The sequence below is a fragment of the Nyctereutes procyonoides genome, unplaced genomic scaffold (genome assembly GCF_905146905.1).
Source record: "Nyctereutes procyonoides isolate TBG_1078 unplaced genomic scaffold, NYPRO_anot_genome, whole genome shotgun sequence".
Lineage (NCBI taxonomy): Eukaryota > Metazoa > Chordata > Mammalia > Carnivora > Canidae > Nyctereutes > Nyctereutes procyonoides.
This window is the reverse complement of record NW_026575121.1, coordinates 30604696-30617177: the sequence shown is the minus strand read 5'-3', so window position 1 is coordinate 30617177 and position 12482 is coordinate 30604696. Positions and strand designations below refer to the sequence as shown.

The 12482-nt window shown below is 34.3% G+C and overlaps 1 protein-coding gene across 1 annotated transcript in view; it reads left to right on the top strand.

Moving 5' to 3' along the window:
* Positions 1-12482, top strand: part of MYCBP2 (MYC binding protein 2) — a 262011-nt gene that overhangs the window by 103988 nt on the left and 145541 nt on the right. The window contains 5 exon segments of the mRNA XM_055335749.1: positions 1759-1963; positions 2573-2726; positions 8273-8445; positions 9521-9646; positions 9745-9872. Of these exon segments, the coding sequence (XP_055191724.1) occupies positions 1759-1963; positions 2573-2726; positions 8273-8445; positions 9521-9646; positions 9745-9872 (786 nt within the window).

Genomic DNA, 12482 nt, shown 5'->3' with positions numbered 1-12482 from the left:
ATGTAGCTGGTGCTATGAACTTTTATTTCAGATTTTGACTTTAAGAGTTAGATTTTCTCTTTGGGAGATGATTTCACCAGTGCTTTTTCGAAATCCTCTCTATGCTCTATTCTCCTTCATAAGCTACCCTTTTGTACTTCCACCCCCTTCTGCTTACAGTGGCACTTCCAGAGAGAAGACTTGGAATTTGGTTTCTTCCCCTGGTTACAGGTGACTTAAATAGGTCATCAGATCTGCTGTTTCCTAAACTGCTGAAGACTTGGGTCATGTGTGGTTTTCTTTGCCCTGTGTGTGTTGATTTTCTTGTTTTGTTTTGGGGAGTATGTGAATGGTGATATTTGAAATCAGGCAGCCATTACTGTCCTCTACCCCCAGAGGTCCTAGTTGTGAATTTTTATTTAGTAAATTTAAAAATTTAAATAACCACATTCGGAATCCCATGGGGCTGTCCAGGCATCTGTCATATTTTTGCACTGCTTTTCTTTACATTAGTTGGTTGATAGTAAAGAAATAGATATTTATTGCAGTACTCAGTGACAAATAGAATTATCTTTCTTCTAAATATTCAAAGTATATATGATACACTTCCTCACTGTTCACATTTTTATGCCTTTTTTTTTTGTCAAAAAATAAGGATAGACATTGAAAGAAGCTGAAAATTAACATTGAAATGTTTTGGGTGCTTCTCTGTTCATGTACTTGCCACTTTTCCCTCCCCGAGTTCAGCCCAGGGCTTGACACTCTATTGCGTTTACAGTCACTTTGTGTGCTGTATTTTCTTCAAGGTATCACTCCTTGAAGGAGTGATAGAACACACTAGAAATCTGATAGTAGGGTGAGTTTAAGCAGGCTCTTTGCAGTGTTCCAGGCTCCCTTGTTCTTCAGGTTTTTTGCTGATGGTTTCTCATACCCATTACTTGCAGATGACCCTGAATGCCATGATACAGCATTTTCTGCCTTCCAGGCACTTTTTGGAAAGAGGGAGTGCTTTGGGAGGGGAGGGTGAGCTCATAAACTAGGATAAATGTTTACCCATCCACCATTAGTATTTTTTTTATAGCTTCTAGCTTAATGAGAGACTTTCTGTTGTTTTTTAAAGAAATTAAACTCTTACCTAACCTACTACCTATAGATAGCCATAGTTTTTAAATGAGTTAACATTTACTTAAGACATCATATCTTACTATTGATTATGCTATTTATCTTAAAACTTAAATAACTTACTAACATGTGATCATGTGTAAAATATGTAATTTTCTAATTGTATTCCCAGTTGTACTATTTATTATTTTGGCCTTTACCCAAATATTTTCAGACTGCGTAATTTTAATAGCGACTTTATAAATTAAGTACTGTCAATTTAAAATATCAAAGTGATTTTTTTCAATGATTCTTTTTTAAAGAACAATTTGTAATACTAACTTTTTAACATTGTGTATTTATTATACTTTTCATTTAAATGTAGGTGAAGACAGTATTTCAGGGAGACTTCTTGCATGGAAAAATATTTCAGCTTTATTGTTATTGTTAAAATAATACACTTTGTGGTTTATTAGTGGGGGAAGTCCCTAAGAATAATAGGAATTATTTTATTCCTTTATAAATTTTTATCTAAATTTCACATGAATTTCATTAATTAAAAAAGTACTAATAATTATAAAGAGTAATTTCTCATAGAGCTGTTTTTGTCTCCTTAATTTTATTAAAAATTATAGATTATTTAGTAATATTATTAATATGGTTTATTTAATTTTTTAGAAAGGACAGCTGGGTAGACCAATTTTGGATGTGCCATATTGGAATGCAAAACCAGCTCCCATGCCTAACATCGGATCAAAATATGGAAGAAAGGCTACCTGGATAGGTGCAAGTGGGGACCAGACCTTCTTACGCATTGATGAAGCACTTATTAATTCTCACGTGCTGGCTACATCAGAAATTTTTGCCAGTAAACACATAATAGGTAATACCCCAAGCAAATAGATGTTCTTTACAAAATCTTTGTTGTGACTGATAGTAAATGGTTCATCTTTCCCTATCATTAGATATATAATCTTAGAGCTTTTTGTTTTCTATTTGATAGAATATTGAGAAGCTTCTAAATTTCTGTGTTTATATGAGTATTTATTAGCTATTAGCTAGAGAGTGGTGGAAACGTGAGCTAAATTGTAGTAGGATAAAACCTGTATTGAAAGGAGGAATTTTTCTGTATTGATTCTTATTAAATAAATGGTAGAAATTAATTTTTATTAAAGGTTACTTAAGTCAGACTTTGAAGTTCCATCTATAGGCATCACTCTATACTTGTGTTTGTGATATCATAAATGATTACATATAGTGTTACATATAGTACAGAAATTAAGAGCATATGTTATGAATTTAGAAAGCCTGAGGTTTTGATCCTAATTCTATTACTTAAAAGTTTTTAATTAATTTATTTATGCCTTAGTTTCTTTATCTTTAAAATGGATATAATAATAGTAATAATACTTATAAATAATACCTACATTCTAAGCTGCGGCAATACAAAAAGGTAATGCATTTTTTAAGATGGATAATATCTTTTCCCAAGGCTTGGTACCTGCTTCTATATCAGAACCTCCTCCATTTAAATGCCTTCTGATAAATAAAGTCGATGGGAGTTGTAAAACTTTTAATGATTCTGAACAAGAGGACCTGCAAGGATTTGGTGTGTGTCTTGATCCTGTGTATGATGTCATTTGGAGGTAAGCTCTGTTTATAAAATAGAGTAGTAAACAAATTCTGATCAAATTATACTCTTGTGGTGATACAAAATTCATATTTTATTCCATTATCCTGACTTCTGGCTAGACATTTTGTCCTTTGTCTTTTTTAGTAGGGTACTTATATTTTACAGCTATCAAGGATACTGCAGATTCACTGTAAGCTTACTTTGACTTTCCTTCTTGCCAGAGTCTGCTTCCTTTTGTATTCTTAACTTCTCCTGAGTAATTAGAAATTTGACATCTATATAAAAGCAAATAAATGTTAAGAATAGCAATTTTATTTCACACTTCAAAATTTACACAAATAGCACATGAATGTGTGTGTGTGTGTGTGTGTGTTTAAGCAAAGCAAAAATACAGCAGTTATGTGGGCCTTCTTTAGATGTTTTTCTTCCCCCATAACACATCCTACTGACCTTCTCTATGGGTCACAAGTATTAAGTTTGGTTTATATTGTTTGACGCTTTTTAAAAACGCATTTTTTTCTACATATAAGAACATACTCATTTTAAAAGGTTTTTTTTTTGTTGTTAAACAATTTGTAGATCTTTGCAAGTCAGTATAGTAAGAACTATTATGTATAATGCCAGAGTAAACACACAAACACGTGTATATATGCACACAGAGTTTTGTACTGATAGGAGTGTATTCCTATTAAGATAGCTTTCAAGAAGTGGAATTGCTGAGTCAAAAGGTAGGCTCACCGAATTGTGATACCTACTGCCAAATTGTCCTCTGGTTCTCACCAACTGCTATGAGAATCCATATTTTCCCATGCTGTCAGCATCAGTATACAGTACTTTATTATTTTTAATTTTTACTGTTTTAATTTTAGCCAGTAAATATTTACATAGATACTATATGGTAAGTAAAGATCGATTCAAGTGAGTTAAGATCACGTTAAGATTAAATTCCCTTGCCCTTAAGGAGGTCATCTTTTTTTTTTTTTTTAACAGAGATACAGACTGTATGAGAGCCAATAAATAATACATTTTATAGATCTTGCTTAGCATCATTAAGGAAAAAGGGGGTGGTGTGATTGAGGTTAACAGCAATGACCTATATCTTCCATTCAGTGGAGACAGTAGAAGTTAAGACCTTAAAGTATAAGAAAGAACCAGGCATTTGAAGAGTTAGGGAAAGTTTTCTGAGCAGGGACAGCTTAGTAGACCCAAATGGCTTTTGAGGCAAGAGCCTGGTTAGTATTTTAGGAATTTGAAGAAAGCCAGTGTGGTTAAAGTATCATGAGTGAGTAGCATGAAATAAATTCAGGGGCATAAACACGGCTAGGACATGCAGGACTTGGCAGACTAGATTAAGGAATTTGAATTATCTTCAAAATAGGAAGTTTTGTCATATTTTGAGTTGGGAATTAACACTAAGAAATTATACATGTATGGAAAATAAATGGGAATGGGGCAAGACTAGATGTAGGAGGTTCCTACAGCAATACAAGGGAGAGACGATGGCATGAAACTTAGGGTCATGGTGGGGAAGATGGAGATGAGCAGTAGCAGCATATATTTGGAATAGTGCCAATAAAACTTGCTTATATTGGTAAGTGATTAAGGAAAGAAAGTAGTCAAGGATGATTCCCAGTGTTCAGATTTTGGCATTTGAATAGACATTAGTGGCATTCACTGAGCCAGGAAGGGCAGAGAAAGGAACAGATTTTGTCAGGATTTCTGTCTTTGACATGTTAAGTTTGAGTTCTAAGCAAAATGTTAAGCAGGCAGTTAGATAAGTGAGCCAAGCTCAAAGAGGACTGATCTGGACTGGGAATATAAATTTGAGAATTTTTAATTTATATAGGTGTATCTAAAGCTATGGTATTGAACAAGATCACCTAGACAGAGAAAATAGGTTGAGGAGAGTCCTGAACTTAAAAATTTAGAAGTTAGATGAGATAGGAGGAACTAGTCAGGAGACTAGAAGGGGCAGCTAGTGAACTATGGGAAAAAGCAAGAGGGTGTGCTGATATAGAAGTGAAAAAGGGAGTAGGTCAAAAAAAGAGTGTTCAATGGTGTTTGATATTGCTGAGGGCTTGACTAGATGACAAAAAATTCTAATAGGGTTAGCCACTTAGAAGTTATTTGCAACTTTGAGAATAATTTCATAAAAGTGTTAGACGTACAAACTAGATTGGTGTGGTTTGAGGAGTAAATGGGGATTTCCACTTCTGGCAGTTTGGTAAACTAAATACTTCAAAGGGGGCCCTATGTTTAAAAAAAAAAAAGTTTATATTTTATTCATTGGCTTGGCACTTAGCCAAGATGTCGCTAATATGCTGCCCATGTCTCCCACCCCCACTTCAAAGAAAGAAAGCCAGCATAAAAATAAAAATCATACCTCATGAGGTGACCCTGGAGAAGTAAGCACTCAGTACTATAAACACAGGATTTCCCTGAGGGCAAATACTGATAAGCAGTGCTGCAATTTGGAAAATAAGCATTGTGCCAACTGCAAGGTGAGAGAGATAGAAACTGATCCTGAAACTCTGTTAAGATTCTAGGCTTGGAATGATGCTAAAGTGGGATCAAATAGGTAATACCCCTGTGTCTCCAGCAGAAGGCAAGTGTAAATCATCTTTCGAGAAAACTCCTCCTCTATATAGGCTCATAGGTTTTTGATGAATTAAGATTCCACAAATATGAGTGCAAAATCTAAAATTGCTTAACATACAAATATCACTGTTAGTAAATTCAGCAAAAGACAAGCAACAGGATCAGTTTCAGATCTAGGAAATAACAGAAATAATAAATTGTGTATATGAACTATTTAAAAAGTCAGAGATGAAATTGAGGAAGTAAAACTCATAATGAGACTCAAAATGATGAGGCATATTTGAAAAACAACCAAGCAAAACTTTTATAAATGAAGAATAGTATTTTTTTAATATTTTATTTATTTATTCATGATAGAGAGACAGAGGGAGGCAGAGACAGAGGCAGAGGGAGAAGCAGGCTCCATGCTGGGAGCCCGACGTGGGACTCGATCCTGGGACCCCAGGATCGCGCTCTGGGCCAAAGGCAGGCGCCAAACCGCTGAGCCACCCAGGGATCCCCTGAAGAATAGTTTTTTATACAAATGCATGAGTAGATCATATTTGAACACTTGAGAGGAGATTATAAAAATGCCAGAGACAATATTAAAAATATGGAGGTGATTTGAAGAATATAATGAAAAGATCTAATAGACTTCCAAGAAGGAAATATTAGAGGTTAGAGAAAATAGAGGAGAAAACAATATTTGAAGAGATAATGCTTGAGTGTTTTCCAGAACCAATAAAAGGATTTAAATTCACAAATATTAGAAATTATGCATTTCCATTATCTACAGTCAAGAGACATTGTAGTGAAATTATAAAATACTAAAAACCAAGAGAAAAAAATCTTAAAAGAGAAAAATAATCACATACAAATAAACCAGTTAGATTAATAGATTATATTAAAAAGCAATAGTACATTTATATTAATAATTCCACTCATTATAACAAGTACTTTCATAGAATTTATTCTGTGCCAGGTATTTAAGTTTAAAATGAAAAAAACATGAAATATAACAATTTCTAAGTTTACAATTCAAGTGTTAAGTATATTCATTGTTTTTGTTTTTTCTTTTAAGATTTTATTTATGTATTCATGAGACACAGAGAGAGAAAGAGAGGCAGAGACACAAGCAGAGGGAGAAGCAGGCTTCATGCAGGGAGCCTGACGTAGGACTCCATCCTGGGTCTCCAGGATCACACCCTGGGCCGAAGGCGGCGCTAAACCACTGAGCCACCCGGGCTGCCCTATTCACATTGTTATATAGTAGACCTCTAGAATGTTTGTATCTTGCAAAATTGAACTCCATAACCAAAGAACAACTCCCCATTTCTCCCTCCCTCCAGCCCGTAGCTACCACCATTCTACTGCCTATGAATTTGACTACATTTTATATATAAGTGGAATCACAGTATTTGTCTCTTTTGTGACTAGCTTATTTCACTTAGCATCATGTCCTCAAGATGTATACGCATTGCAGCCTGTGACAGAATTCTTTCCTTTTTAGGAGTGAATAACATTCCATTATATGTTTCTTCTGCATTTTATTTATCCACTCATCCATCTATGGATGCTTAATGCTTCCACCTCTTGGCTACTGTGGATAATGCTGCTATGATTGTGAGTGTGCAAATATCTCTGCAAGATTTTCCTTTCAGTTCGTTTGGATATATAGCCACAAGTGGAATCACTGGATTTAAGTACTCTTATATTTAATAGGTTTGGATCATGAAGCACCTTAATTGAGAAGACCATCCTTAATAAATGAATCTGAATATGAGCTATATCTGACACCAGATTTTCAAAAGAATCAGTGTTTTCTGTGTAGGCATACCAGTTGTGAAAAATATGAGGATTTTGTTCTTCCTTCCTTTGTACTCTTAGGCTTTAGGAGCTATGTATAAAATTATCCACAGCAGCATTTTTTTTTTTTGTAATGGGAAATTGAGTGGTTTTAAATATTTTGCTATCAGTGATAGAATGGACAGGTAATTAAAATGTAGTCACATGAGCTATTAATACTTTACAACAAGAATGAATGAACTTGTAGTCATATGCCACTGTAAAAATACATTGTAAGAATATTGTATTGTTTGAAGAAAGCTAACCACAGAACACAAAGTGTATATCCTGTTCATACACAATTAAAAATGTGAAACTTAAATAATACACAATTTTGATATAAATATGAAAAATCATAAAAACAAAGGAATGATAAACTTTTAAAAATCAAGGTAATTGGGGATCCGTGGGTGGCTCAGTGGTTTAGCACCTGCCTTTGGCCCAGGGCACGATCCTGGAGTCCCGGGATCGAGTCCCACGTCAGGCTCCCAGGAGCCTGCTTCTCCCTCCTCCTGTGTCTCTGCCCCCACCCCCCTCTGTCTCTCTGTCTATCATAAATAAGTAAATCTTAAAAAAAAAAAAATCAAGGTAATTGCTACCTTTGAAGGAAAAAGAAAGAAATTGGGTAGGGAGGAAGAGCCAGGGTACTTAAAAAATAGCAGTAATGTTATTTTTACTAATACACATTATACCATTATTCTTCATACCTTTTTTTGAAAATATTTTTTTACTGTTCTTTTGTGTGTACCCTGTAGATGATAAAAACAACTTTTCCAAAAAAGAATTCATAGCAAAAAAACCATGGTAAAGAAGTGGAGGCAGCCTTTAGAGAATTTTTTATGGAAGAGATAAGAGATATGAGATAATGGTTGGATAGTATTGTGGGTCCCTTATGGTTTACTGTTTATTTAGTTTTAGTTTGAACAGCTACATACAATTTACTGCGTTTCTTTCTGAAAACAGCATTCCAGGTCTTTTGCCCACTTTGATACTGAATTATCTTACTGGTTTGCAGGAGCTCTTATACATTGTGGATACTGTTGTTTTGTTTTATATGTATGTTTCATATATTTTCTTTCAACTTGCCCTTTGTCTTTAAACTATATGTTGAAGTGCTATGATTATTCTTTGTTGAAGGTTTCGACCAAATACTAGGGAGCTGTGGTGTTACAATGCAGTGGTTGCTGATGCAAGACTTCCCTCTGCAACAGACATGCAGTCCAGATGTAGTATTCTAAGTCCTGAACTTGCCTTACCAACAGGATCAAGGGCTCTCACCACCCGATCTCATGCAGCTTTGCACATTCTAGGTAGGATTCCTCTTTGATAATCAGCTGATTTTCATTAATGTGTGCTGAGAATTTTTTAAGGAATATTTAGATTTGTGTTTCATTTTCTCAAGTGTATTAAACAACGGTATGCTAAGTGCAATGTAAGTTAAACTCTCTAACTTAAGAGAGTTCATTGTCAGTCAATCCTACAATGAATAATATGTTAGACTTGAACCAACACAATTCATATATGCCCAAATATAAAGCATTCCTGAATGTAATTTTCTAGCAGGCAAATTTTTTAATAATGTTTTTGTTCAGCTTAAATATATAGATTTTAGAGATGCAGATAGAATATTCAAATGTATAATTACAATATTTAATTTACATACATTATTTTAAAATGACAAATTCTAAATATATATTTATATAATTATGAATTTTATACATTATTACTTCTGTCTCTTTTTATATAACAGCTTCCCATAGCACATCAACTTCACTTTTATTTAATTTGTAATATAACATTTTTTTCAAAATATATATATATATTCATGGAAATTTTATACCAATCCAAGTAATTACTTGTTGCTTTTAAAAAGGATCCTTAAAAAGGCTCATTTGTGCTTATCTAAAATTTGCAATTGTGAAATCATATTCCTAAGTATAATTACTAGATCATACATATAATTCCTTACTTCTTTTCTTCAAATTTCATCTAGTAATCATAGTAAACATCCAAAACTCATATTGATTAAGGTTCTCTCAGGCTGCTGTGTCTTCCTCAGATAAAACTTTAAGAATCTACAGTAATTCAGAATTTCATAAAAGGAGGAACCTCGTAAAGGCTCAAAGATTGAGTGATGCCAACTTTTCAAAGATACAGTTTTTTGGGAAACATAGAATGTGTTTAAATATGATAATTACCCAAGCAAAGGAGAATTCTTATTGGTTTTAAATATTATTTCATGAAACAGTGTTTGAAGCTTGGAATACATTTATTGAGCACACTCAGAGTTTATTATTTTAATTTATTCTCTATAGCATCTTATACCATCAATATAATGGGAAATTTTAATTTCACAGAGTTAAATTTTTGTTTGTTTGTTTTTAGGTTGCCTTGATACCTTAGCAGCTATGCAGGATTTAAAAATGGGTGTTGCAAGTACAGAGGAGGAGACTCAAGCAGTAATGAAGGTTTATTCCAAAGAAGATTATAGTGTAGTAAACAGGTTTGAAAGTATGTATATTTATGTTTAGGAAATATTGTCTTATATGTTAAATATAGAAGTATATAGATAGATTTTTACTACATGAATTCTTAATTGTATCTTTTAGGTCATGGAGGGGGCTGGGGTTACTCTGCTCATTCAGTAGAAGCTATACGTTTTAGTGCTGACACTGACATTTTACTTGGTGGCCTTGGTCTGTTTGGAGGTAGAGGAGAATATACTGCTAAAATTAAGGTAAGCAGTTTGTTGATACTGTTGCCCTTTTTGTTTAAAGTTAGCTTTGACTTAGTTTGTGATTTTATATTATATAATACATAATAAAAAAGGACTTGGGAACATTGCTAAAATGTAATACAATAATACTAAATTATTGGCTCATTAGAAAATAAAAAGTCAAGATAGAATGTAATGAATGGAAAATGATTTTCTAATATTAGGCTGAAAAAGACTAAAAACCCATCTTAATTCTTTGTGAACTTCCTAGTGTTCTAGGTACAGCAGTACTTTTTTGATTTGCCTCGTTTTTGTTAGCCACTTTTGATGGGGGCACAGCTGTTTTGATGCAGGGGCATTTTGATGTAGCTTTAATAGTTTTTAGCATTTTTTATGCCAAATGCTGTATTAAGACATGATCAGTCTAAAAGGGGAATCAGGGATGAAGTGAGAGATGGAACGTATGGATTTCATTGGGTAGACAAAAATAATTAAAAAAAAATCCTCAGTTTTCTAAACCTGTTCATCTCAGAAAGGGTCTGCAATTATTCGAAGTAAAGGATGTGCTCGCTCTTTGAAAATTCACCAATAAATACTTAAATGTTCCACTTCTCAAATTAATATGATTTTGCCTTTGAAGTAAAAGAGAGCAGTGCCTCAGTGGCTCAGTTGTTTGAACACCTGTCTGACTCTTGGTTTTGGCTCAGATCATGATCTCATGGTTGTGAGATCAAGCTCCAAAGTTGAGCTCTGCACTGGGGATAGAGCCTGCTTAAGATTCTTTCTCTATCACTCCTTCTGCCCCATTTTCTATCCCCCAACTCCGCTCATGTGTGTATAAGCATACACATTCTTTCTCTCAAAAAAAAAAAAAAAAAACCTATAGTTCGTGTCTTAGTTTCAGTAGCAAGTTTCATTAAAAATTCTCAATTAGGGATCCCTGGGTGGTGCAGTGGTTTGGCGCCTGCCTTTGGCCCAGGGCGCGATCCTGGAGACCCGGGATCGAATCCCACGTCGGGCTCCCGGTGCATGGAGCCTGCTTCTCCCTCTGCCTGTGTCTCTGCCTCTCTCTCTCTCTCTCTCTCTCTCTCTCTCTCTCTCTCTCTCTGTGACTATCATAAATAAATAAAGAAAAAAAAAAGAAAAAAAAATTCTCAATTAGATGCTATCTATTTAGGTGATCTTCTCTTTTCTCAATAATATCTAAAAATATGTTAAAACTCTCTTACTGTGATGGTTTTTGAGGACACTCCCCATAGAAGCCAAACCAGAACTGACAAACTTTTAAAAATATTTGCTTATTTCTGGCTATAATTGGAAAATACATGCTAAAGAAATAGAGATAATACAGAAATTAAGAAAGAATTGGAAGTCCCTAGAGTTATATAGAGGATAGGGATGGAATAATAATTTTGAAAACTTGTGGCATAGGTAGTTAGGTACAAACATGCATACATAGGAAGGAAGAAAGAAAAAGGAAAATAAAACCATAGTTTTGGGCTATTTCAGAGCAGCTACTTTCAAAGGGTTATTTGAAGATGTCTTGATTAGAAGTCAAGATAGAGAAGCAAACTCAATGAATAATATAGTGCTAGTTGTCAGTGTCTAGTAAGTTATCAAGAAGATACATTTTTTTTTCTGTCCCGAAAGGTTTTTTTGCTTTGTTTTGATAATATTGAATACCACTGTGGTTCTTATCACCAGTAGTTGTGTTACAGTAGTATATAGGCCTTTCATAATGCTCTTTTTATATTGAGTGTAATTTTTTCCAAGTCTTATTAAACCACCCTTATTTCTCCCATTCCCTGGAAGTCAACTTGCCTTTGAAATTCAGTTATTAATGAATAGACTAAGGTTTTCCAACAGATGTCTTTTTGTTTTCCTTCCGCTCACCACTGCGAGGTATACATTTTTTTTACCTAGCAGTAAATATCTTTTTTGTTTTGTTTTGTTTTCATCTCTTGTTTTTTCTTCTTATAGGTTTGTCCTCTTCTACCTGGCTACTAGATGTTGAAAGTTCTTTTAGGCCCAGCTTTAGTCCCTGTTTTTTCACTTTGTATTTTCTCCTAAACATTTTCTTCTAAGCTTGAAGTTTTAAATAGCTGTCAGCATACCATGATGCCCAAATTTAGATCTCCAGCTCAGACAGCTTCTTTGACCCATTTTCATGTAAGGGCTTTAAAGGCATAATGGTTGTTGGTCTTTATATTGCAACTGAATTCATGCTCTTTCTCAGGACCTGGCTCTCTTCCAGTGGTTCATCTCTTGAATAGTACCATCCACCATATGCTTATTATCCTAAGGCAGAAACCTAGACATCTTTCTTGATGGGTCCTCTCTTATCTCTTTCCTCCTGCTAGAAGACTCTTCCACTACTAACTACTCTGGGCAAAAGTATTTGCGTACTTGTCTTGGACTAGCCACCTACTTAGGCTCTGTACATATTCTTAACTTTCTATACTTTCTATTTCCATTCTCTCTCTTCCCATTCCTTCTTGAACCTACACTAATCAGGTTTGTGCCCCACCAACCTACCAAAACTGCTGTTGTCAAAGGTGTGAGTGACTTCCTATTGCTGAAGCCAGCGGTCAAGTCTCAGTCTTCATCTTCTTTAACCAGTTGACATAATTT